We start from the raw sequence: 26,695 nt of genomic DNA on the forward strand, positions 1-26,695 counted from the left end.
GCTGATGTTGAGGGAGGCAAGGGTGGCACAGCTTGGCCAGGTCCCAGAAATGATCTCGCTTCCCTGAGAGCAAGCAGCAATCCCCCGTGGCCTCTGCATCAGCTCCTGCCTCCAAGTGCTCACCCTGGCTTCCTTCCGTGGACTTGATGCTGGATATGGAAGTCAAATACCCTTTCCTCCACAAGTTGCTTTTGGTCGTGGTGATTCATCACAGCAATAGTAACTCTAGGACACCCTGTGAGGTGAGCATTAACACAGGCAACACTGAAGCGCAAGCCGCTCATCCCTGGGGAACAGGCTGCTTCTCCCATCCTGAGGAGGAGAACCCGTCCATCGTTATTATCTCTAGTAGATCTGGTAGAGCCACAAGGCCTTGCAGTTCAAGCACGAAGCAGCTGCCTCCTGTGCTGACTATTTTCTAGCTGGATCTGGGGGCCCTCCCCCTGGATCTTACTTGCTTGGAAAGCATGGCTTTCCCATTCCCAACAATCATTCAAGACCTGAGCACTCAAGTACACTCATGCCCATTTACCGAGGACAGGCAGTGCAACAGGGAGGTCCTGACCCTCAGACTCCGGGAAAGCTTCTCTGGAGGCAGAGAAACAGAGCAGCTGGGAAAGCAGGGCAGCCCTTCCTACCAGGCCAGGGTCTTCAGCAACCTCCACCAAATAAAGGGCAAGCTCAGTCCCAGGTGACGCCTTTCCCTCCATAGCTGCAATGGCTTGGTCCCTCACAGCCAATTCCTGGGGCTAGGACCAGGGACCCTTCCACCAAGATGACATAGCAACACTGGCCTGAAAACACATGGAAGGGCAGACAATGGCCTCAACCTGGGAATGTACCCTTGACACGAGGAAGAGGTCCCATGATGTGGGGAGGGTCCCAGAAGGACACCAGGGGCCAGACAGGAGCCTGGAGCTGCAACTTTATTTCAGACCTTCCTGTTTTGTGGCTACCCAGGGCAGAGAGAGGCAGGCAGCCAGGTGTGGCTGCGGCTTGAGTCCCACCACTGTGGGGGCCTGGCTGGGCTGGCATAGGCAGAACCCACTGGTTTCACATTTTCCTGGGTAGGTGTGGGCACCAAAGGTGGGGCAGGCAGGAGGGCATGGGGTGACCCCATCTTCCCGATGAATCAAGTGTGCATGTGGGTGGTACCAACTGGATGTCTCAATCAGACCTGGGGTGACGGGGGTGGGGGGAGGGGAAGAAGGTGGTGGATGGGTTTTCCAACAGACTGGGAGTATAAAGTGACCAAGGCGGTGACAGGGGGGCTGCTGAGGTTAGGAAAAAGTAACACATCTCTCACGCACACAGACACAGACGACACGAGAACGCACGGGGGTCAGTAAAAACGCAGAGTAACCTCAGGCCGTCACACAACACTCGGCCGGCCTCCGGCTGCCTCAAAGTCAGACATACTAGAACGACTACCCCGCCCGAAGTCAATGAATATCCCTTCGGAGTCTGAGTCCACGGACTCCAGGATCTGGTCCACCAGTGTCTCAGGGCTGGAGGTGGGTGGGGAGCCATGGGCTGGGCCCTGCTCGGAGGTGTGGGCAGGGGGGTACAGTCTGCTGGGGCAAGGCCCTGAGTGGGGCGTTGGAGAAGACCTGAAGGTCCCTGAAGAGCCCTGGCCTGGTGTGTCCACAAAGCCCTGGGGCTCAGGACAGGACGTCATCTCGGAGACCGAGTGCCTTCGGATGCTCGTGCCGCCGGCCGCCGTGCCTTCTGCTTCATGCTCAGCCACGGGATTGAGCAGGGGTGTGTTGTAGCTTTTGGAGCGCACCACCGGGTTCTTGGCTAGGACATCCCCAGAGCGGGAGCGGCGCAGGAGCCGTTTCTCTGCGGGAACAGACAGTGTCATACACTAGGATGGTGGCTGCCGGCCCATATGTTCTCCGAGTGTCCCAAGCCCCACCTCTGGGCAGCCGCTTGGGGTCAAGCGTCTTACCCACAGAAGGGCCACCACCCAGTAAAAGGCTCAGTGGCCACGAGTTCTGGACCAGCCCAGACTGCCTTCGAGGAGCGGTACAAGGTTCCTGCCTTGGCTGGGGAACTTTAACTGACATTCCCAGCTTTGGCCTGAATGGGCAGTGGCCACTTAGAGGAAAGGCTTCCATGCAGAACCTTGCGATGCCCAAGTAACCATGGGGTGGCACTCGTCCGTACAACAAGCTCTGTCTGGGAGCCTCTCTGGACCAGGAGGGGTTACTGTCTTGACTGCCAGGTATCCCGCTGTCTACAGCCAAACAGGTCCTGGGAGGTGCAAAGTTCCCAGCTCTAACTTGCCTGAGCTGGGACACACCCAGTACCCGGGCTTTCTACCCTAGGCAGCAGCGCAGATGACGGTGAGCCTCCCAAGGGACTCCACGTGCCCGGATCCTGGGATCCTCCGCATCCTGCACCCCACTGGTCACATGGGAACTCACGGACCCATCTTTCCAGCTAGACCAAAGCTCTGAAAGGAGGTGCGGCCTGGTCTCCGGGCTGGTATACAGCAGGTGCCCCAACGACACTGCTGAACGAACAAGGGGCAGCATGGCAGGCTTCTGAGGGACCCACCAGGCTCTACCAGGCCTCCTTTCAGACCATCCCACCCTGAGGCAGTGACATCTTGGGAATGCTGTAGGCTCTCTATACGGTGGATCTCTGCGGAGAGCCATGGATGCCCTGGGCACTGCCGGCTAACCTCCAACACTCACTCCACCCCAGGGTCTGCACATGGCAGGGCCAGGCAGGTGCGTGGGACAGATCTTCTGGGTGACGGACCCTGGTTTTGCCAACACTATCATATCACCCCAGCCCCAGCCCCAGGCAGTACCTACCGAGGATGCAGGAATGGGTACAGGGCCCTTCACTGGAGTAGAGGCCATAGGTGCCCAGGTACGGCGACACCACCTTCTGGATCAGTGTCTCCAGGCGCAGGTAGTCTTCGGTAACACCCCTGGACTCGTGTACTCCCTGCAAGAAAATTGGGGTCACATACCCTGGTCTGGCAGCAGCCTGTCTCTCCCCCTTCTTCCCCAGGGCAGGGTTCCTGGCAGGAAGATGCCGCAGCAGTTTCCTCCATGGCTGGGTGGCCTACAGCCCCATGAGGTGATTTACACTAAAGTCACTGGGTACTGGTGTCCTGGGGGGCCCGGGTGGTGCTTTAAAAGACAGTTGGTCTTACCCAGGAGCACTGAGTTTATCATCTGAGGTCGTGCCGGGGGGTCGGGGAGGGAGGGAGAGGCTGTCCCTGGGGTGAGCCAGGTCCCTGGCTCATGATCTTTCTGAGACAAGGTCTTATTACGCATCCTACGCTGCTGTGAAGGTGAGATCCTCCTGCCTCTGACTCCCGAGGGCTGGCACTGCAGGCGTGTGACACCACAAAGCCCACACCAGCTCTGTAAAATTTATCAAGTCACAACTCCTCTGGTACAGGGGAGAATAAGAGGCCCCGGGGCAAGTTATGCGTATTAAGTGACACACGGCTGTTAAGTGTGATTATTATCCCACACTGGGGGGGGGGGGCTAGCAGGAGCTAAGATCCTAGGAAGGGGTGAATCAGGGGTAAATCAGGAGTAGGTCCTCAGTACACACTGACTAGCAGCCGTGACTCTAGAGCAACTCAAGACTTGAAACAGTGTAGACCAGGTTCATCTGGGGACCAAGGTGAGGTCCCCAGTTCACAGCAGCCTTAGGGCAAGGTCACTCGGTCTGGGGAGAGGCAGCAGGTGGGACAATGCAAGCCACTGTGGTATAGAGGCCCCGCTGGGACTGTGGAAGCACAGCTGGGAAGCCGCAGGAGGCGCAGTGGCCAGCAGGGGGCAGCACCTCTGTGAGCCTTGGCCATCTTCTCCAATTTAATCCCAGGCCCCAGCACCACAATGAACTGCCCTTCCATCTTTCCCAAGTCCCTTCACACCCACCCTGCCAGACCAGACCCGGTGTGTGGAGATCCCACTCAAAGGCCTGCACTTGGCTTCGTTTCAAGGTGACCGTACGCCTCCGATTCAGGGCAGCCCCTGGACTCTGCAACCCGCCCCTGCACCCTGCAAACCCCTACATTACCACCTGTTCCCTGCTATGAAACCTTTACGATTCCTTCTGTGCCCACACCAGATCCCACAAACCCTATCTTTAAAAGGATGCGTGCTTGTGCGCTCATGCGCACATGTGTGGTCTCCATCCCCTGAGAACTGATCAGGCTTCTGAAGCCGGTTGCTGCCATGAATAAGTAATTCTGGTCTGGTTCACACCCCAGCCCTAAAGCCCCATTTGCCCTCTCCCTGCCCAGTTGGTCTCTATCATCCTGGGTCCCCAAACCCTCCTCCCACCTGCAGGACCAGCAGCATCTGTGCGATGGCAGGGGGAACGCGAGCGTGGGAGCGGGCCAGCGCGTCCTCCAGCTTCACGCTGAGGGTGATGGTGTTCCGGAAATGCAGCAGGGCGAGCTGGCGCACTGACGGCTCTTTTCCCTGTGGACATAGGAAGGGGCATGCTGGTCCCATGGCTGTTGTGCAGTTTTATCTTCCTACCCCGGGTCGGGGGTGGGGTGTGGGATCGGGGGCCCAACGACACCCACGATTCCCTCCTTCTCCCTCCCATAGGAACCCTGCCAGAGATACAAGATTCCCTGCAGCCTCATCTAGCAGGGTTTTCTCTACCGTGCAGAGGCCACTCCAGGCCTTCCACACGCTTGCCAGGCTCAGCTGGCCTGTAAGGGACAGCCTAGGTTAGTTCAGAAGGCGCCATGAGGCCCGCAGTCCTCCTTCCTAGATCCATCCCAGGTCCCCACAGCGCACCTTGAACAAGGAGGACTCTCCTCATTCCCATGCACCCGGCCGTCACCCACCTGCACAGGGTAGAAGATGGCTTGCAGCGTGGGCAGCACGTCACTGAAGAAGAAATCCCAGGTCTCCGCCAGTGAGTCCAGCAGCTTCTGTCCTGTGGGCACGAGGAGCCATCACATGTCCTGAACACGCTAGCAGACCCGCCCAGGACAAGGAGCTAAGCGAGAGTGGGAGGTGCGCTGAGGCCCTGCCACCGAGCCCACCCCAACTGTCAGGTGGACACATGACAAGGCCTACGAACTAGAGCAGACCGGACATGAGCTATGAAGATGCTTGGCGAAACCCCAGTGGAGACAGGCCTGACACTGGGCACTAGGGACAGTCAACACCCTGGTGGCTCCAAACACCTACTGTTATGGAGCTGGGAAGCAGGATCCAGAACAGTCCTGGGAAAGGGACATGGGTTAAGGGTGGCCTCTGGGATCAGCGAGCCAGGCTACAGTCTCTGGCTCCCTCTCTGAAGGGCCCCAGGCCACAACATCCCAGCCTACTTGTGGGAGATGGGATAAGGGGTCAGCAGGGAGGACTTCCTGGAGCTATCTGGTGTCTGAGCTGGCTTCTCAGATGGATACGTGTTGGGCATGTGACACCCACCCCTGCCCACCCCTGTGAGGAGAAAGAAGTAGCTGTGTGGTAGTTTGGACAAGATGCAGGAACTCAGCTGGCCTCAGGCAGAGTGGCACCTGCCAGGTGGGAAGCTGTTGGGGGAGTGTAGGTGCCCCAAGATGGCTCTGTGGTGTGCAGACTTAGAGACTTGTCATCAGGGTAGACAGCTAGAGACAAACAATCACTGGTCTAGATGCTAACAGAGCCAGCATGTGTCCCATAGGCCTCTATCGCCATGTGGGTCCGAGCAGGGAGGGAAGGGTCTTTGACTGCTGGCCAGCCTGCCTGTCTCCAGGCTTCTACGGGAACAAGGAAGCCTGTGAAGGCCTTTGCCCAGCTTTCCAATTCTTGTGGAACTTTCCCTCATGGAAAGCCCCAGGTCCGTGCAGAGTGACGATGTGGGGAACACAGAGAGCCGGCCCCAGGAGCAGGCTGGCCTCTGTGTGTGGCCGCTGAAGGCTGTCTGACGGCGGACAGCTCTAATACTCCCGGGTGGCCCACACCTGGCTCCAGAGGCAAGGAGACGGCAGGAATGCCCGGGGCAGGCGGATGCTCACGGCCCCTCGGAGCCCTGCCCGAACACAAAGTCCCCTCAGTTCCTGCCATCATACAGGAAGAAAGGCTGTTCAGTCCTGGCTGGCTGTGGGGTGGCCCTGGGCGCCAGCCAGGGCAGTGTGCCACCAAGTGAAGGTCGTCCTCTAGCCCACAGGGCGGCCACGCCACAGAAAGCAGATGTTGTAAAACACAGAATCCAGGCCCCAGCTGGAGCCATGTGCTGTCAGAGACCCGGAAGGAGAGCTTGGTCCCTGGCTGGGTTCTTGCCTGGGACTGTGGGCTGGGCTGGGTGCCGGGGAGTGGGGTCAGCAGAGGCTGCAGTCAGACCCACAGACAAGGGCTGCAGCCTGGCTCTGCGGCTGCAGTGGAGCCCCAGAAAGTTCTTCCAGCCAGACCCAGTGGCACCCTCTGTGTAAGGGACGGGATAAGACCCCGGGAGATGGATGACAAGGTACCCTGTGTTTGCTGCTGGGGTGACACAGCCAGCAAATGTGTGTGCCCTGCCTGGGCCCCAGCCAGAGGTGGAGCAGAAAGCTCTGCGGAAGGGCCAGGCTTCGTGATGCCTTTCACTGGACGGTCAGGCTCTCCTTTATTCAACAACCCCAGGCTGTTAAAGAACCAGCGGCAGGGAGGCAGGCGGGTACAGCTCTGGTCCAGGGACACAAAATGGAAGGCTCTAGGTGACGGCCACAGAGAAATGACAAAGGTGGGGGGCCGAGGCATCTGCACAAGCACGCAGGGATGGAGGCACATTAGTTACACTGAGTCTGGCTCATGGGTGAGACAATTCAGATCGCAGCCTCAGCCTCAGCAGTAGCAGCAGCCCCCTGTGGCCCCCTGGGTGTTGAGCTGGGGACCTCTTGTGAGATTCCGGGCTGCTCCCCTATAGGGAACACTCCCAGCTCTAGCTGGCTCCTGAATCCAGCTTGGGAAATAATGACAGAGACCTCACTAGAGTGTGCAGAGAGGGGACAGGTGCCCAGCGCTCTCCAGGCTACCGCCTGCCTTCACCTGTCCCCTCTAGCAGTTTTGGGATGAGGGTACAGCTGGCTTCAGGGCGCAGGCTCAGGGGGATGGATTTCATGAGGTAGGAGGAGGCTAGGCTGACCCACAAGGCAGTGGTAAGTGGCTGAAGAGGACAGATAGGTGCAGACCACATGGGGGGGGAATATCCAAAGGCTGCCACCCCCAACTCAGCTCTCCCTGTCTGCTAGGATGGAGTCACCCTTCCGTCCCCAGAGTTTCCCTTCATCTGACATGCGTCACAGTAGCCTGTCAACATCTGGTTTATGTCTCAGTCTTCAGTTATAAGTCCCCACAGGGTAAGCCTGAATCTCTTCCATCTCCAGGTCCCTAGTGACTCCCTGGGGCCCTGACGTGGACATACGATAGTTCTTTGCTATAGTGGTAAGAAAGGGGCCCTGAGGGCAAGGAAGGCCGAAATATGTCATACCCATATGTTACAATATGCTGGGAGCTTGCGGCCTTCCCTGGGCCTAGAGGTTTGTCGTAAAAGTCAGGGCATCCTTTCCCCTTTCCCTGAGAGCCCCACCCCCATCACAGTCATGAGGTTCCACAGGCCTTACAAAGCTGCCCTTCTCCCAGGACCCGGCACCTCAGGGAATGTGCTGAGTCAGGCGGGTCAGGAGGGTGTGGGAGGCGTCTTTCTCAGGTGCCAAACATTCATGGCGCCATTCAGGGGCTTGGCTACCAGGACACCCCTGGACCTCGGCTGCCTGGGCCTCCTGCCCACACCCACTGTTCTCAGGGCTTTCTCATTCCTGACTTAGCCTGCCTTGCCCGACACATGTAGGAAGATGACGGGGAATGGGGGGGGTCACTTGGAATGAGGCAGGACTCCAGGCCTCAGCCTCTCTCAAGTGGGCTGACAGCCACTGCCCAAGGCCCAGCACTTGGAGGAGACACCTGGAGTGAGTGGCTGGAGTGGGCTCCAGAAAGCCAGCCACCTGCTCTGCACTTGGGCTGCCGTGTATGGAGTGTGGCCCGAACAGGACTGAACATTTATGGCTGCTTCCCAGGGCTGCTGGGGCATCCACCCGGTCAGCAGAAGCAAACCAACCAGGACATAACCTGGTAGAGAACAGACCTGGTGCCCGGCCCATGGGAGGCACTCAACAAACATTCACAAAGCCTATAGCTGCTGTGAAGCCTCCCCACACAGTAGGTGCTTGTGGAACACTCACAGCCTGAAGCCAGCACAAGGCCTAGTATATACAAAGTGCATATAAAATGCTTGTCTGCTGAAGCCAGTGCAGGACCTGGTGCTTAGTAGGTGCGCCTCAAATACTTACAGGACCCAGAGTCGGCACAGGGCCTGCTACACAATAGGTACTTGTCACATGCTCACAGGACCTGGCACACAGTAGGAATTTGCAAAGTCCTCTGAACATTAGCCGTGTCATAGTGCCAAGCCCCTCCTGGAACCTCAAGACTATCAGATGGCAGGGGCCTAAGATACTGGGACTAGGAAGCCAAGGCCTTCTCTGCCCTATCATGAGGGCAGAGCCAGGCGGGGAGGCTGCCTGGAACTGTGGGGCCTGATTAAAAAATAGGGGTGCCCCTGCATCACACCAAGGCTCAAATCTCCTATAGTATGGCTGTGGATGAGCTGTCTACTATCTCTGCTCTCCCTGTGTAGGAACGATGACCTTTCGCCCTAAGCTAGTTCTCTGGTCTTGGGATATTCAGACTCAACAAGGTATCTCTCAGGCAATGGGATGGGTTTTCTGTTTTGGTTTGGATATAAGGTAGCCCCTAAAATAGCTCATGTGTTGATGGCTTGGTCCATAGCCAGTGGCGCTGTGGAGGTAACTGGCTCATAAGGGCACTGGCTTCATCACTGGATGGACCGACTGACCAATTCAGAGCTGAATGTGCCTTGGGAGGTGGGGCTTGCTGGGTTGCCGGTGTGATGGGGGAATGCTGACTGTCGACCTGACCGGACTTAGAATTGTCTCCTCTGGGTGTGCATTAGAGGGAGTTTCTAGCCTGGATTAATGAGGTAAGAAGACCCGCCCCGAATACAGTCAGCCGGGTTCCACAAGCTGGGGTCCTGGACTGAGCAAACGGGGTACAGTGTGACCTGTCTCATGCCTTCCACACCCCGGTGGCCTGCAGGTTCTAACTGTGAGCAAAATGTTCCTTTCCTGATGCTGCTTCTGTCATGGCAACAAAACCCATCAATGTACTGCAGGAGGGCCTATGAAAGGTATGCTTTGCCGCTTCCTGCCTCTTTGCTTCCTGGCTGTGGGAGCCGTTCCTGGTGAACAGCTCTGCTAACTCACATGCTCTCTGACAGGACACCTGGGCTCGGCATGAGGTTACCTGTCCACAGACCTCTGATGCTGTGTGTCAAAAGAAAGCCTTTTCCCTTTGTGGTGTCAAGCTTTGCTGCTTTGACAAAAAAACTACGCTCACAAGGCAAGGGACTCAGTCAGGGGTTGTCTAGATCAGGTTGGCTTCTGTGTACGTCTGTGGGGCATTGCCTTGATTGTTCATCGATACGGGAAGAACCAGCCCACTGTGGGCAGCACCAGTTCCTAGACTGCTACAGTGTGTAAGAGAGCTGAGCACAGCAGACAGCAGCAGTATGTTATCTCTGAGCTTGACTGTGAGTGTGAATTCCCACCCCGATACCCCGGCTATGATGACCTGTACCTGGAATTGTAAGGGTACAATCTTCCTCCCATAGGTTGCTTTCTTGCAGGGTGCTTTATCATAGCAACAGAAATGAAACTAAGACTCCCTTTTAAAGTGCTGGCTCTGTCAGTGATTAAAAGCTGAGAGGCACAGCCCCTGTGAGCAGGGAGATGAGGCAGAGGACCTCTCCCTGGGGTTGCTCAGCCCTCCTGTGCTCCCACGGAGGGGGACAGACGCTCCCCAAGGTCCCCTGCCACTCCAGACCTCCGTCCAGCTGTCCAATGCTGCTTCTTTCCTTTTCATCTTAAGCAGAGAGCCGCCCCTCCCTCCCAGCACCTGCCATGCCACTGCCACTGTCCCAGAACGTCAACCACAACCACACCACAGCCAGGCCGGCTCCACTAGGCCCCCAGACTCACCCTCGTAGAAGCGTATCTTGTCACGAAGGATCACCATGCCCTTTGTGAGCAGTTGGTTCTGAAAGCGAACAGAGGTGCCATGACTGGCCTGCGGCCATTCCACAGGGGCATCCCCCCTCCAGGAGTTCACTGGCAAGCAGCCAAGATATGAGACCCGCCCTCCTGCCACACAGCCGAAACCCCATCCACCGAGGCAAGCTGTGAGCCTGCCCAGGCTGTTACAGGTCATATGACCGTAGAGAGCGCCTTTGAGACAGACCAAACCTTCCTCCGTGGCAAGGCCCACCCACCTGCAGGTACTCAGTGAAGAAGGACCCCAGCTCTGTCTTCAGCAGCTGCCTGTGGGGGAGGGGAGATGAGAATGAGTTGAGTTCATGCAGTGCTTCCCCTACCCATTTCACAGAAGAGAATCCTGAGGGTCCCAGCGGGACCGTGGCATCTTCTACTTCCTCAAGCAGATACCCGCAGGCCCAGCCCTGCAGTACTGGCCTCCATCTATCTTCTGCTTGCCTGAACCCCACAGCTGTCCTTTCCCAACCATCTTCTCCTTTATTCTAAGCAGCTTGAGTCTTCACAGAGCCACTGACAAGGGGCTGACTGGGGAAGGAGCAATTCACAGAGGTCAGCTATCGGTCCCATGCCACACACACAACCCATGCCAGATTAACGTGGGAATCTCTACTCTGTGAATGGTGCTGCAGCCATTTTCCACCATGCCAGAAAAGAACAGCATTTCCTGTTTACTCTCTGCCTAAGGCTTGGGTTAAGATGTGAGCTCCCAGCTTCTTGTTCCTGTTGCCACTGGCGCCCCTCACCTCTCACCACCACGCCCACCCCTCGCCACCATACTTCCTCAGCATGATGTACTCTTATGCTTTTGAGGTCCAAGGCAAATGAACTCTTCCTTCCGTTAGCTACTTTTTGGTCACGGTGTTTAGTGACAGCACCAGAAAGAAAACTAACACAGCTACTGACACCCACACAGCGTTCACGTGCTGAGACAAACCAGGCAGAGGTCTTACATTTTCTGGTCTCTGGTTCCACTTGGGAGATGTGACTAGTCCTGAGTTACAGGTAGTCCTCACCCTTCATGGCTCCAATACACACAAATCTGAGTTACTGGGGCTTAAACAAGACCATCCCCAATAGCGAGGTCCTAGTTCAGTTCCCACACAGGGAGTGACAACAGTATAAGCTTCTCTCTATCCTGATTGGTGGCTGAGAATGGCACTTCCTTCAAAGTTACTCTGTGATCGGTCTTGATCATCTGTCCTTCTGTTCAAACACAAAGCCCATCACTAGGCTACCATGTCTCCCAGTAACAACCCACCCAGCCCCCAAAGATGCTTTATGAAAACAAACTCATTTTAGACAGGGTCTTGCTATCTATTTAGCTCGGGTGCTGGAAAAGTGGCTCACTGGTAGAGCATTTGCCTTGCATGTACAAAATCCTCAGGACTGCAAACAACAAAAATAAGGACGAGCCGCATAGGAACCGGAAACACGTGAGGAATAAAACTACAAACCAAACACAAAACGTAACAAAAAGAGGAAGTGACCAACAAGGCTAATGGAGCACTGCCAGGTGGAGAGGGTGCTGTTCCCACAGGTGCAGGAAGCTGAAAATGCCTGCCTCAAAATACACACACAACACAAGTACGCACAAAACTGGGTGGAGTGGCACACACCTGTCGGGAGGCTGCGGTCATCCTTGGCTATATATCGAGTTTGTAGGCCTTACAAGAGACCCTGTCTCAAAAAGCAAAAAGTGCTCCCGCTCCTTCTAATGATCATAGCAGTGTGGCTGGGCCCACCTTGGACATGCTCGGAACACGCTCAGTCTCCTGTTGGTCCAAACCTACACAGAGTGCTGATTCGGCCAGTTTGTGGAATCACATATGGAGCCTGAAAGACAATGGTTCTGCCAAAAGCGAGCGAGAAGCTCCTCCGAACAGGCGATGCTGCAGAGCACCCCTGTGAGGCTTGCTCATCCACTCATTTAGACAGGGTCTTGTCTTGCTATATATAGCTCAGGCTGCCCTCCAACTCACTATGTGGCCTAGGCTGGTCCTGAACTCACAGAAGGAGAAACTGAACGCACACAAACTGGTCAGAGTCAGGCCAGGAAGCCCAACATCCGTTCCCTAGTCTTGCGGATTAAAAATGGTAACCTGGCCACACATGGTGGTGCCAGCTGTAATGCCAGCTAGCCCTCAGGGGTAGGCAGAGGCAGGAGGATTGCTACGAAAAGAAAAAAAAAAAGATGGTAAGACAATCAGCCTTCTTCAACAGTAAACCCTCTACGCTCTGAAGAAAACCAAGGAGAAGGTGAAGGGATATGGGACATGGAAAGGATGATTACAGGTGGCAACAAGGGTATCCAGTCCTTTGGTGGAGTGCTATGGGGGTATCGTCATGAGTGTGCTGGGCTGCATTCATAGCTATCTAGGGATGCAGGTGGCCAGAGGGCTGTAGGCTTGATACACCTGGTAGGACCAAGACACACTGCAAGCTGGCCAACTCCTAGGAGAGACAGCTCACTGACATGTGTCTGAGGATGCGGGCCGATGCTTCTCTGAAGGAGATGCGGGAGCAGCCAGCAAGTACCCAAAAGATGCCTGACACGGATAGCCACCAAGAAATGCCAACCAATGCCACAAGGAACCACTGTGGCACCCACAGTGCTGTGAGAATCTCAACCAGAAAGAAACGTAAGGAGAGGCTGGGACCCCACCTCACTGTTCACTCTGTGGGAAGCGGGGAGTGTCTCCAAACTGAAACTCCAGCACCCAGCAGATCTTAGATATATGCTAAGAGAGACAGTATCATGTGTCTATGTAAAATCTTGAACACAAAACCTGGGCATACACTTACAATCCTGGCACTCAGGAGGCTAAGGCAGGAGGATCTCAAGCTCAATGCCAGACTAGGTTACAGAGGTCTCCAGACCTACTCTTCAAAACCAAAACTAGGTGGTGGTGGTGCACGCCTTTGATCCTAGCAGAGGTAGAGGGAGGAAAATCTCTGTGACTTCAAGACCAGCCAGGACTAAATGGAGAGCTCCAGACAAGTCAATGATACACATTAAGACCCTGTCTCAAAACAAACAACACAACAAAAACAAAACCAAGAGCTAAATAACACCTTTCATACAAGGATGCTCACAGCAGCAGTAATCCAGCACTCCATCACAGCTACAGGCCACACAGGTAATCAGAGGGAGCAGAAATCAATGTTATCACAAAGCCAAGCTCCAACCCAGCTGGACTCCAGAAGCGCTAAAGGAACGGCTGCGTGCTGTCATGAAATGTCATTCACATGAAATATCCAGACGAGGGAGTCAACAGGGATAAGAAGCGGACCTAACAGCTGCATGTGGCTGCACATGCCTTTAATCCCAGCGCTCAGGGAGGCAGAGGCAGGCAGATCACTGTGCGTTTGAGGCCAGCCTGGTCTACAAAGTGAGTCCAGGACAGCCAAGGCTACACAGAGAAACCCTGTCTGTACTTGGCAGGCTGGGGTGGCTGATGGGCTGTTCTTAAAGAGGAGGGACTGTTCCAGGGCGATGCAAAACGAACTGGGAACTTGGTGACAACCACCTGAGAACACTCAACGCTGACCAAGGCGTGTTAAGAGAGGAACTGTATGGCCTATGAGTTGCAGGTGACTAAAAGCGTCCACAGCCATGTGCGTTAAGTGGCAGGTCTATCAAGGACAGTGGCTGAGCAGGTGCCTCAGGGGGCTGGAAGTTCACACCGATGAGTGTCTGTGCACTTTGTCCAGAACACGTAGCACTGTCTTCACAGTGGCCTAGTGCTCGGTTCAGTGACTGACCCGAGGGTGGCCAGGGAGCATGGGGCAGGCTCCACTCTGCACCAGAGGCATGCAGCTGGATCTCTGTCGGGGTTTCGTGACTGTCTCAGGGTGGAAGTCTCTGGGGATGCAGACGTGAGCAAACCACATGCGGCTCTATGTACATGTGCCTGTGCATACATATACATACAAAGGGAGAACCTGAAGACAGTAGAGTCTTCAGTTGTGACTAACTTGTGACAACTAACAGTTGTCCCTACCTAGGTACAGCTGACAGATGCCTGTCCATGTCACTATTGCTCACTTTGGTGGTGGTGGGGAATTTCCGGATGCAGCCATCTATGGACAGACATGGACTCTCTTGCTGGATCAAAGCCAATGATCAGCTATGCATTTGAAGCACAATCAGATCCAGCTAATTTTTCTGTCCGGCAGGGACTCAGATGTGCCAGGATGCCCTTAAACTCAATTATACAGCGGAGGCTGACCTTAAACTCCTGGCCTTCCTGCCTCTACCTCCCCACTGATTTAGTCAGTGTCAGGGTTGAAACTCTGGTTTTGTGTATGCTCAGCAAACGCTCTACCTACTGAGCCGCATTCCAAGCCCGAGACCTAGACAATTTAACATGGACACATGTGGAGGAGAGCTAGAGTGGGAAGGGACAGTTCTGAATTGTCTTGGACCCAGAAGTTGAGACCTGGGTTCTAGCTCAAGTCACCAAGCCACTAAACCGCCAGCCGAGTGAAAGTCTATAAAATACAAACATGGCATGGACCCCTTCAGGCTGTGGTAACTGGAAGAGTTAAAGGCACAGCAAATGCTCAGCGCATGCTGGCTCAGAAAGCCCACTGCCACTATTTAAGGATGCCTGGCATTTTGTTTTGTGCTGGTGAAAATGCAGCCGTCCCAAGACCATCTTATGTCCCGGAACTCAGCGTCTCCCGTCACTCTGGCTTTAGGATCTGCATTCTAGCTAGGTACTGGGATACAGGGTGGCTTCTCTAAACCTTGCCCCCACCCCAAACCCACCCTAGGGAACAGGGTAGCCCCCTAAGGGCTGAAGGCCTCTCAAGAGAAGAGGTAGCAGCCAGGTGGTCCCAAAACCAGAAGGGCCAAGGGAGGTGCCCAATGCTGGGCTCTACCTACTCTGTGGATTTAAAGATGTCCCCTTTGCCCTCTGACCCCAGCAGACTCTTGTAATGCGTGTGGTGCTGGGGTTAGAACCTGGGCCTCCCTCACACATGCCAGGCCAGAGCTCTTCACTGGCCAACCCCAGACTGGTCAGCGGACTGTTTAGATTTGTTGTAAGACACACATTAGAAAAATGGTTCCCTGAGCTGTGAGCAACAGGACGTAGTAAGCAGCGACAAGGACAGGGACTTGGGAAGCACCTTGTTTTGTTTTCTGTTTGACTCTTCTCTAGCTCCCTTTTGTGACCTGGGCCTCAGTTTACCCACATAAAAGGGTCCTTTCAGTTAGGTGTGGTGTGGCTGACTCCTGTCCTATTTACCTTTTCAACCTGCCTTCACTAGGAAGGGGAAGGCTCGCTGCTGACTTTTCCAGCTATACTTTGGATCTGGGGCCACGATGCTCTGGATCAGGGCTGGAGGTTAACAGCGCCGATGGGGAACAACTCATTGTGCCAGCTACGTGACCCTGGGGGAGGTAGCTGGACCACTCTGAACTCCACCCTCCTTCACTACAAACGTTGACTGCAAACTCTCTCAAAGCCACAGTGGCCTGGTCTGCAGTAGTAGCCTGAGAGCGTTCTCCTCTGTCCTCAGCCACTTCACAACCTGGCTCCCAGCTAGCCACAGGAAATGAGGGGTGTTCGTGGCTGGACCGTTTCCGGAATGGCAGTGGGTCATTAAGCAGGTGGGCCCTTCCTCTTAGACAGAATAAATATCCTCTGTAACGCACCGGGGCGGCAGGGAATGTGGACATTATCTCAAGCCGCTGTCTAAGTTCCACCCTGTTGACCCTAGAAGGGCGTCCCCAGGAGGGCAGGGTGTGGGCCCTCCTCCCCCGTCCCCAGCCACACAGATGGGTTTTCCAGACAGCACTGGTTCATACTCACCGGACACCCTCGTTGAGGATGAAGAGCTCCTGGTCCGGCAGCCCCTTTCGCTGGAAGACAGCGATCACGCCGTTATGGATGCTGTGGGCAGACAGGACAGGGGTCACCCAGAGGCACTGGGCTTCTTGCTCCCCCCCTACCAGGCCTGCGTCCTCTCACCTCTCCAGTCCCACCCAGCCCCTCCTGAGATCATGGATGGACCCATACCTTACTACAACTACAGGTCTGGGCTCCTGACACAAACTCTGGCTAACCAGAACTTGCCAGGCATCCGGCAGGCCCCGTAGTCCAACTGGGCAGAACTTCCCTTCCTTCCTACATGCTCTTAATCCTCCCAGCAGGGCCATACACTGGGGGCCTTCTGCATCTCTTCTTTTATGTCCTGGTCCTTCTGACTTTGCCTCCACTCCCCCCAATGCTTTTAGCCCCATGGCGGAGCCCCCATGAGTCACTGGGGGCCCAGCCCCCACAGCCTCTTCCCTAGGGCTGAGGAATGTCAACAGTGAAGCTGACCCTGTCCAAGCCCTGCTGATTACAACTCTCTGAAGCAGGAAGCTGTGAGCACTTTTCTCTGAAGGGCCAGAGGGTCAGCTGTTAAAGATCTGAAGACTACCCAGCCTCCTACAGCTATTCAGCTATCTTCTTCAGTGCTGAGAAGTTAGGTATGTGGAACTGTATACCAATAAAACTTTATTGTTCATACATCAGGTGATGGATTGGGTTTGGCCCATGAGGCTGCTGTACATGAACTTTAGGGAGTCTCTTAGCTGAACTCCCAAGCCTCCCTGTGCTTACCCATGTACTGGAGGGGGGAGGGGTTGGGGGGGTAGGGAAGCTGCTGCCAGCCAGAGGGTGGTTGCACATGCCTTTCTTTTGCTTGGCTAGCTCCTGCTCCTCTGCTCTCTACTCAGTTCCTTCTTCCAGGTCACAGGTCCCCTCGGCCTGTTCAGTCTTGTTTCTGTATGATCATGGGACTAACCTTTCTCTGCTGCTAGGTAAAACCTGGCTGTCCTTGTCAAGGCCGGACCACTGTTTTGTCCTTCCGCTGAACTTGGTTTGCAGTGATACCCGAGACCTTTCCTACCATACTGTGGAGGCCTTGGCCATAGGGATAGGTCAGGGTTGTGGGGTAACAGCATGCCCTCGGGAGGCCAGGTCTCCATCAATGCAGACAGTGTAGGATCAGTGTAGCCAAAGTCCTGTGGTCTCAGCTACAACTGTATTGGTGTCCTGGAAACCCTCCTACCCAAGGCTGAGCCCCTCCCTGTTGTCAATGGCTACTTGGCTATAGTCCCTTCCTGCATTACCCTAGGTAATGCCCTGCAGCCCCACTAGCCCCCACCATACACATACCACCTAGCCAGTTGATCAACTCCCCTAGGCCAGTCCAGGTTGAGTCCCTCCCATGTACCCCTTAAGCCCCACACTCAGTCCAGCCCGACAGACGTCCTGAGGGGTAGGCCTGGGTTTATAACCTGCTCTAGCTTCCAGGCTTTGGTGTTCCCTTCTATAAAATGGGCTGAAGGAACACAGTACCTACCTCTTGGGGCCTTTTAGGGATGGGTACTTACTCAGGACACCTTAGCCACACCTACCCAGGGGCCATCCATGGTATGTGGTCTTTTCCGTGTTCTAAAACCCTGACCCTGAAGATCAACATGAGGTGGGGACGGTCAGGGACTGAGGCTAACAGAGGCCAAGGGTCATATCTTCTATTCAGCAGGACCAGAACAGAAATGAGGCACTGGCCCACCATCCTCCTGTCCCCAACCTTGAGGGCACACAGGTTAGAGTCTGCTCCTTTTGATTCTCCCTATCTCCGTGAGGCCCTGTGGGCTTCCCAAAGTCCAAAAAAAAACTACCACCACCACCACCAACAACAACAACAAAGCAGAACAAAACAAAATAAAACAAAAAACCTGTCAGCTAATTGGAAAGAGGGAGGAGAGCACCAGAGGACCCCCTGTGATGTCATCCTGAAACACAGAAGTGAAACCCCGCCTTTCTCAGCCACAGCCTCCTAGCCAGGGTGGCAAAGTTAGGAAATCTGCAGATGGTCCCCAGGAAACCACAGGAAGTGGAGGGACTTCCGGGCGAGGGCAGCCTCAGGTGCAGGGCCCCACCCGTCTCTGGCCGAAAGCCTCTACTAGATAACGAGGCTCTCAGCGCAGGCAGGCCAGGCCCCAGCCCCAAAGACTGTATGACCTCACTGGGTGGGCACAGGGAGAAGAAACCTGGCCCAACAGCAAGGCCTGAAACAGATTGCCACCAAAGGAGGGAACACCCAGTCCAGAGAGGAAGGGGAGGTCTCTGAAGGCCAGCCTTGGGGCTCCCGGACACTCACTTGTGGCCGCCCTGATTCCACTGAGGATGAATCTACAATGTCACTAGAAGGCTGAGATTCCTGTAGGGAGGGTGAAGACACCGTATATCCCAGATTCCCAGCCTGCTCTGGACTCCCCGAGAGGCGTCAGAGGACATGGACAAAATAGCGTGTTTATTTGTCAGGAGCCTTCCTTAATATACCTAGAAGCTACATGGCAGGAGGCCATGCCTCCACCTCAGACCTTTTTCTTGGTGCCTAGGGAGAGTGGTTGGTCCTTGAGAAAAAGAGGAGCCAGGGGTGAATATCTCAAGACGGTTAAAACCACTGAGTAGTCTAAAGCAAGCCAAATCTGCTCTGACATCTGTTACTCAGCCAGGCTGGGCTGAAACACAGCACAGCACGGCTGCCTCCTAAGGAGGCTCCAGGCGGTATGTTCCACCTTGTCTGGCTTCTAGAAGCACCTGAGTCCCCTGCCTCCAGGTCTCAGAACTTGCTCTGACGTGTCCCACCCCCGTCACAGATTCTGTGACCACACAAAGCCACCTAGACAGGCTGGGCCGTCACCTCAGCTCAGTAATTAACCACATCTGCAAAGTCTCCCAGCCCCGTGAAAGCCCACATCCATAGGCTGAGAACTAGGGCAGGGACACTTTTGCGTCACTGCTCTGCTGACCCCACCTACTCTGGGGCCCAGGGCAGAGCAAGAAGGAAAGGTGAGTGAGGGGACCTGGAACCCCAGGACTCGAGCCTGGAAGCTTTGGCCCAGGCCTGGGTGATATGTGGTCTCTGTTCCCTCTCACATTTTAAGCCTAGGTGATCCCTGCATCTCTCTGAATCCTAGTCTTCTCATCTGTACGACACACGTATTCAACCCTACCTGAAGGTTCCCAAGGGCCCTGCTCCTTTTTCCAATCTGAGTTAGGGTCAGCAGCCCTGGAAATAGAGCTTTGATCACTAATGCTCACGTCATCCTGTCCCAAATGGGACAGGAACGCAGAGGCATTCCTGGACACTGGGCTCCCTGGCAGACCTGGTTCAGATCCCAGACCCTGCTGTCAAGGGACATCCTGGTCACCTCCTTCCTCTCACGTCCTCAATCTTTTTAGGGACATGGAGAAGGACACCTGGGAGGAGGAGGAGGAGGACTGGGGGCAGGGGTGCACACCTTACACACAGGGGTCCCACACTTTGGGGTGCACTTTCTCCTGTGCCCGCTTGCCCGGGCTTTCACCTGCTGGGGGGCAGAGGTGAGGCAATGGTTGAATGAAGGTGGCTCAGAAAGCTAGGATTCCCTGGGGTGTTCCCCTTGGCACTTCAAGTCTATTGAGGGTCCTGGATACCTTCTGGGAGTTTTTCTGAAGTCTCTAGCGGTGAAGGGCTGGGGAGAGGAGGGCAATTCCCTGGCAGGAGGGAGTTGTTAGGCCAGCTGGGAGGTCTGTTGTGCCCTTGAGCAGTGTCCCCTGTTCTACTTCCTCCAAGTGCTAGGCGCCACCAGCAATTACCTCCCCTCTGCTCGGGCCCTTACTTTCTGACTTGGTGTAGGGTCTGCGGCTCTGAGCAAGGCTGTCTGCTTCTAAACCAAGACCTCGGCCAACACTGAGAAAACGAATGCATGAATGAGTATATGGACTATCTTGCAATATCGCAATAGCCATGCACCGAATTTGGGGGATGTGCCCAGCGTCACTGCAGGGGGTTGGCCACCATCCCTTAGGTGTTCCTGTACAGCTAAAATATTCAAACTGACTGGGGAACAAGACTCTTTACGGCTATCGTGGGCTAAAAGTCTTGAGATGAAGTGGTCCTGGGCTGGGGTGTCCCTGAATTGGTAGATGGTGACATCATTAAAAAAAAAAATTGGGGTCAGGTGTGGTGACACATGTCTGTAATTTTAGCACTTGGAAAGGTGGAGGTAGAAGGACAACAAGTTCAAGATCATCTTTGGTTATATAGTGAATTCCAGGTCAGCCTGGAATATGCTGAGACCTTGTCACAAACAAACGAAACAAAACTAGGGGGCTGGAGAGGCAGCTCTGCAGTTAAGAGCACTGGGCTGGTCTTGCTAAAGGCCTTTGGTTCAGTTCCCAGCACCCACATGGCGGCTCACAACCGCCTGGAACTCTACTTTCAGGGGATCCAACACCTTTTTCTGGCCTCTGCAGGCACTAGGCATGTGTGCACACCAAACACACACATACACATACACACACACACGCACACACACACAGGGTGGGGACAAAATACTCACACACATTAAATAAGTATCAAGCAACAACAACAGACAGTAACTACCACTTCCCTCCAAAAACCAAAGCAACTTTGCTAGGGAAGGCCCTGTGAAAACAGACTGAAAACAGAGATGGATCTAAAAGGAAGCTGCCATAAAGGACAGTGGAAGCAAAGCAGGATCCTCCTGAGAGCCCCCAGAAAGGGACAGCCAGGCCACACCTCCACATCCAGTTGTGACACAGCACACTCCTGTGGGGGGGGGGTCGTCCAGTGTGGCATGACTTCAGTGGCCCCCGGACACTAATGAGGTCACGGGCGTAAAGGGGTGCGTGCTTGGGCGCAGAATGAGGACCGTGGCTTGGAGGGCTAGCCATACAGGCTGATACAGCTGTCCCGACCCTGCTCAGGGTTGAAAGTCCTGGAGCCCTTGCAGTGTAGGCAGTACAGTGGGGGAAGGGAGCAGAAAGACAGACAGGAGCTGGGGCTGGGAGGGAACTCTGGGCCCACTGTCTCAAGTCCCTTCACTCATCTGTGTCTCAGCATTCAGCTGCCTGGGATGGGATCAGGACTCAAGCCATGCAATGCCGTACAGTATGAGTCCTGGGTGCTCTGGGGGAAGCCTGCATCTCTCAGCTTGGGGTGGGGGAGCTGAAACCTCCCTTGTTGGCTAGGATGGTGACAAGGTGAACTGAGGCCCCTCAGCAGGCTGGCGCAGGATGAGAAGAACACAGCAGAGCCCTGCTTCCTCAGGCACAGGGACCCTACCACCCACAGGCTGGAGCTGTTCAGGTCCTGTGGGAGCCCTCATTAGGCCACCAAGGGGAAAACCTGTAGAGGACTGGGGTGACCTCTCCTTGCAAGGGCCCCCTAGAGCTCCGGCAAAGAGCAGATCTTCCCACAGCCACACAAGGTAGGAAGAGGATCCATCTAAGCCCTCGGAGCCGGAGGCCCCCAGATGGGGTGAAAGGGTCCCCACAAAGTTGCTTTCAGTAACCTCCTAGACACTCCTATAGGTGTTCTCTGAATGTGCCTAGACTCTGAGTTCTGAGTCATAAGGCACCTACTGTGTGCTAGAAATCACGCTCAGAGCAGTATTATGCATTTTCATATTTAATCCAACAACAGCCACTCACCCATATTATTGATTAAACTGAGGACCAGAGGTGGTAAGCAAACTGCTTAAGGCCACACAGCAGGGAAATGGAGCTGAAATCTGAACCAAAAGTCAGCATGGCTGCACTAAACCCTTGGCCAGGGACAAGGAAGGGAATGGAGACAGTGGGGAGCAGTTCTGGGGTGGAAACAGTCTTCCTTCTCTCACTGCTCTGCTCCCAGCCCAGTGAGGAGAACTGCGCAGGCCCAGGAGAGAGAGGGAAACTGAGGCAAATAGTCTCAGCTCCCAAGCAGTCTGCAGCTTAGTGGAGGGTGTAAGTTAGGGTCCCAGCTGGCAGCCCGGCGTCCCCTGTCCCCTGGTTGCTCACGGACTAGATGAGCAGAAGACATGTGTATCCAAGTGACAGCCACGTCCCTGGTGGCGGACCAGGGCGGGTGAAGCACCTGGCAGGATTTCGCCGCCAGCTGGAGGGGTGAGGTGGAGAGCCAGCACCTACATACAGACCTCCCTGAACACTGAACAGCCTGCCTCACACTCCCTCCATCCGTATTTTACTTTGGGTGGAAATACTTTCTTTTTGAAGGGGCCAAGAGGAGACCCACAGTGGACCACTCCGCTGAAAGAACTGTGACTGTGGTTCAGAGAGCACAGCTAGGGGAGGGGCTTCCCACGTCGGGCTGGTTCGGGATGGGCCTCCGGAAGGGTCCGGTAAGGAATGTCTGGCAGCTGGCGCACCCCCGCGGACAGCTGGGAGGCCCGGGGTCCAACTCTGGGAAAGCCACCGCCCACCCCGCGCCGAGGGCCCCGACACGCATACAGGAAGTGCAGCGGCGCCCCGCCGGGGGGCCCACGAGGCTCCAGGGCGCCCCTGCGAAGTGGGGGCGCAGAAGCCGCCCGCCCCCGGGGAGTGATCGTGGGCTCCAGCCGCCGACACGTTGCTCACACTTCCCTCCCCGCACGCGGCCCGGCGGCGGGGCGAGCTGCGCGCAAAGTGGCGCGCTGCCGTCTCCGGCCACGCCGCTCCGGGCTGCGCGCCTTACCTGTTCCAGGTGGCGTTGGCGCAGGCCCGGCGCTGCTGCGTGCCCCGCTCGTCCGCGCCCGCCGCGCCCGGCTCCCTCTTGCCCAGGTCACTGAGGCTGGGCGAACTCATGAACTTCAACCTGCGGAGAGTCCTCATGCTCACCCCGGCCCACGCGCGCCAAGCGTCCCCTACGACGATAGTCGGCTGCTAGCAGCAAGCCCGGCGACCCCGTGGGGTCCCAGCCCGGCCCCGCGCCTCCGCCCGGGGCCGTGCGCCCAGCGCCGGGCCCTGTGAACCATTGCTCGCGGCGGCGCAGCGTGGAGCGCTCGGAGCGCAAAAGCAGGCCGGGGGCGGAGCCTCCCGTCTGGGCGGGGCTAGGGTGGGCGGGGTCTCTCGTTGGGAGGGCGGGGCTGGCGTCTCGGAGCTTTCAGCGGCCAAAGGGCCAGCTCAGGGAACAGCTCTCAGCTGCCTCCCTTCTTCCCTTCTGAAGACACCACATGAGCCACAGGGTAGTTCAACTCCAACTGCCCACCCGGCATTCAACATTATGGTCACGCACACACACCATGCCCAGGGACCCATGGGTTCCCATCAATGTCTCCTGAAATCACTCCCTCTCCAGTCGTCCATCCCAGGAGAAAAGGCTGTGCCCACAGAAATCCATGCAGACCCCTTCACGTGGCCACAGGCTCCTCCCACTGCGGATCAAAGCCTTCAGCCGGGTGCCTTGGCCGTCAGCCCCACCCGACCTGAGTCCAGCAGGAACCAGGCTGCCCTAGACCCTTTTCTCAGAGGTGGGGCCAAGGACTAAGGTCTTCTCAGGCAGGGTCCTTGGACGATTGTCTGGCCAGAGGGGATACTGCACTGGGAATTGGAACAGAGGGCAGTGACACCCCTGAATCTTAGGTTCCCTTGTGTGGCAGAAATCAGAGTGTCTCCTAAGTCCTTGTGACTGGACAAAAGTGATCCTGGGACAGGATGCCACAACCTTGGGGCATTGAGAGCAATTTGGATTCTACCTGTTGGGGCTGTTGCGGGGCACCCAAGGTGAAATAACCTTTCTGGGGTTCTGCCACCAGAAACATGGCAAACTGGACGAGGCCTCAAGAACACACAGTGCCCCAGCCCCCTGACACAGAGGCTCCTTCAACCCAGCTTCTGGAAGTCCCACTAGTTTGCCTGCCATCTCCAAGCACAGGGGGACAGGCACAGCCCAGGGTGACTTGCAGGAGGACAGCAAAGTCATGGTTCAAAGACAACCACCCAGCATTTCCTAAGCAACCACTGTGTACTGGATACCCCCAAATGCCTATCTTAGGAGGCAGTAACAGACACACAACTCCTTTTTCACAAGAAATCTCCCAGAGCCCAAGGGCATTCAACCTACTGTGAAATGACAGCCAGGGAAGGGCTGGGCTCCCCCTGCCTCCTTCACAGTCAATGGTTCCAGGCTGTCGACTGCCCCAGTGAGGACCTGACTTGGGGTCACCAGTGGAGGAATTCACCGTCCTCTAAGGTGGAGGTGACAATGGCAGGGACAAGCTTCCTGACCCATGTCTGGGAGGATGAGGCATTCAGGTCGGGGTGTAGAGTGCTCAACCAACTGTGGAGTGCTGGGCATCCTGGCCAACAGCTCTGCTCAAGGGAGCAGGAAGAAGCCAGTTTGGGCACTTTCCAGCATACTGACACGCCCAGGACACTGTCACAGCTGGACACGGATTTCCGATCATAATGTAAAAAACTTAGATGGAAATTCCAAGTGATTTACTGACCTGCCAGGCTGTGCTGGCGTGCAGTGGTAGTCAGCATGGCTGCTGGGGGCAGGGCTTGCATCACTGCCCCCTTCCACTAGCCTTGAGAGACCCAGGTGGGTGCTCTCAGCCCCTGGACCAGCTGTGGGGGAGTTAATTCTCCTGGGCTTCAGTTTCCTGTGTGGAAAGTGAAGGCCACAAAACCTTGGCTTCTCCCTATCCCTTCAGGACACCCATTTCAGGCCCTGGGGTTTTCGTCCTGAATCAGGAGTGTCCAATCTGCTGCCCATGAACTCTACCTGCGTCAGGATAGCTGTGAATGCCGGCCAAGATAAAATCACAACCCTAACCCTCAGGCTGGAGAGACGGCTCCATCCTGCTCTTGCAGAGGATGCAAGTTTGGTTCTCAGAACTACCATCTGGCAGATCACAACTGCCTGTAACTCCAACTCTGGGAATCTGACACACTCTTCTGGCCTTTTTGGGGACTGCAAGCAAGTACACAAGCCCAGCGTGAGCGCGCGCGCGCGCGCGCGCGCGCGCGCACACACACACACACACACACACACACTTAAATTTTTAAATAAAAACAAAGAAGTTGGATATGTGTACTGGACCTTCCTCTTGACCCTACCTACCTCTCCTCATCCTCAGTCCTTGGCATCTCTAGCCTGGATTACAGACCCTTTTTGACCACCCTCTCTATGGCACACCTGCTGCCCTCACAAATAATAGCTGGAGCTGGCTACACTGCTCTCCCGGTCCCCACTGTGCCAAAGGGTAAGCCCGTGGCCTCTGACCCTTGCATGCCTTCAAGCCCTGCATGCCTCCCTGCTCTCCAGAACAAACATCCTTCAGTGGAGCTCAGACTTGAAGGCCATCTCCCCCTTCTCCGAGCATCTCTGCCCTTGCTTAGACTATGACTTTCTTGACATTTTCTATCAGGGTCAGGAGTTGTCATAGCTACATTCCCTATGCTTAGCGCACAGTAGGCAGTCAATAGGAATGGTTAGACATACCCATGTCATATTTTAGGCCATAATGGTGAAAACGAAGATGCATAGACGTGAGGCAGCCTTGTCTCTCACTGGTGTAACTTCAGCAGAACCCCGGGCTCCTTCAGAGAAGCCTGGCCTTGTACCCAGCACAGTTGGGCAGGACAAGGGGCAAGACTGACCTCTCTGGCTGCCTGTCTGGCAGGAATGGCAGGGTGGGCACAGGGAGGCAGTCTGGGTTACTTTGGTAGAGCAACCAGAGGAAGAGAGAAGGCTGGTAGGTGAGAAGAGACCACAGAGGACAGCAGCAGGAGGGAAAGAGGTGAGCCGCAAGGGGGCAGAAGGGGTGAGACGGCAGCCAGGCTCCAAGAAGCGGGGCAGATAACATGCAGAATGGGGCATGTGGTCGTGGGACTTAAAAAGACATCTCTAGAGCCAAGTGTAGGGGTGCCTGTTGGTCATCTTGGTTGTGGGAAGGCTGAGGCAGGAGGATTGCCTTGAGTTTGCAGCCAGCCTGGACCCCACAGTCCCCATAGAAGAGAGCATCTCAAAGAAAAGAAAAGAAAAGAAAAGAAAAGAAAAGAAAAGAAAAGGAAAGAAAAGAAAAGAAAAGAAAAGAAAAGAAGGGAAAAAAAAAACATCTCCAGAGAGAGTGAAGAAATGAGTCGTCCCCGCCCCAGCACAGACTTAACTGGCTACACCCACAGCCCAAGGCAGAAGTGTGACAGAGATGCGGGGGTGCAGTGGCGCCGGTTGTTGGGGCTGGTGGTAGGTAGCGCGGGTGCTGCTGGGTGTGAGTGTTGGTTGTAGGCAGCAAAGGACAGAGAGCTCCCTGGGCTCAGAAATCCAACGCAGAGTCTGGGAGGAAACCAGGACGTTACAAAGAAAAGACAATCGAGGAGTTTGGGATGCAAGTCTAATTCCTATGTGTTCCTGTGGCCCGAAGTGTCAGAAAATCCTAACAAACCCAAACCGTATGGAGCCAGCTTTGATAAGGCAGAGGGACACCCAGCCTCTGTTTGACAGAGTTCGTAGGCAGCTCTTGGTACACCCGTCAGTAGGTGCAGGAACTTCATGTGGCCGGCTGGGCCCTCCAGGCACCCATGGGGACCTCTGTGCTTGGTACCTGGATCAAGGATTGGGCAGTTGTTTTGGGAGTGGCTTTGAAGAGAATCGCCTGAGTCTAAGAGTCTTGGTTAAGGACATGAGAGAAATGGACTCATTCCCACACCCACTAAGCAGCCAGTGTCCCCACCTCAGAACTGCAGCCTCCACCCAAGGGATCCAAGCCTC

General features: G+C 55.5%; 1 protein-coding gene across 6 annotated transcripts in view; it reads right to left on the bottom strand.

The window, feature by feature from the left end:
• Nucleotides 1–907: 907 nt before the first annotated feature.
• Prr5 (proline rich 5) overlaps nt 908–26,695 on the bottom strand; it is a 39,178-nt gene continuing 13,390 nt past the window's right edge. For 4 of the 6 annotated variants that reach the window (XM_060388907.1, XM_060388906.1, XM_060388905.1 and 1 more), the window contains 8 exons: nt 22,676–22,795; nt 15,967–16,047; nt 10,366–10,414; nt 10,076–10,133; nt 4,838–4,929; nt 4,320–4,460; nt 2,826–2,961; nt 908–1,842 (listed from right to left, as the gene is read on the bottom strand). In XM_060388907.1, coding sequence (XP_060244890.1) covers nt 1,373–1,842; nt 2,826–2,961; nt 4,320–4,460; nt 4,838–4,929; nt 10,076–10,133; nt 10,366–10,414; nt 15,967–16,047; nt 22,676–22,785 — 1,137 coding nt within the window. In that variant the 5' untranslated portion in view covers nt 22,786–22,795 and the 3' untranslated portion in view covers nt 908–1,372. Of the gene's footprint in view, nt 1,843–2,825; nt 2,962–4,319; nt 4,461–4,837; nt 4,930–10,075; nt 10,134–10,365; nt 10,415–15,966; nt 16,048–22,675; nt 23,004–26,695 lie in introns of those variants that run through there. The other 2 variants (XM_021630855.2, XM_060388908.1) reach the window with 2 other exon arrangements.

Source organism: Meriones unguiculatus, chromosome 8 (genome assembly GCF_030254825.1).
Source record: "Meriones unguiculatus strain TT.TT164.6M chromosome 8, Bangor_MerUng_6.1, whole genome shotgun sequence".
In the NCBI taxonomy this organism is placed as follows: Eukaryota; Metazoa; Chordata; class Mammalia; order Rodentia; family Muridae; genus Meriones; species Meriones unguiculatus.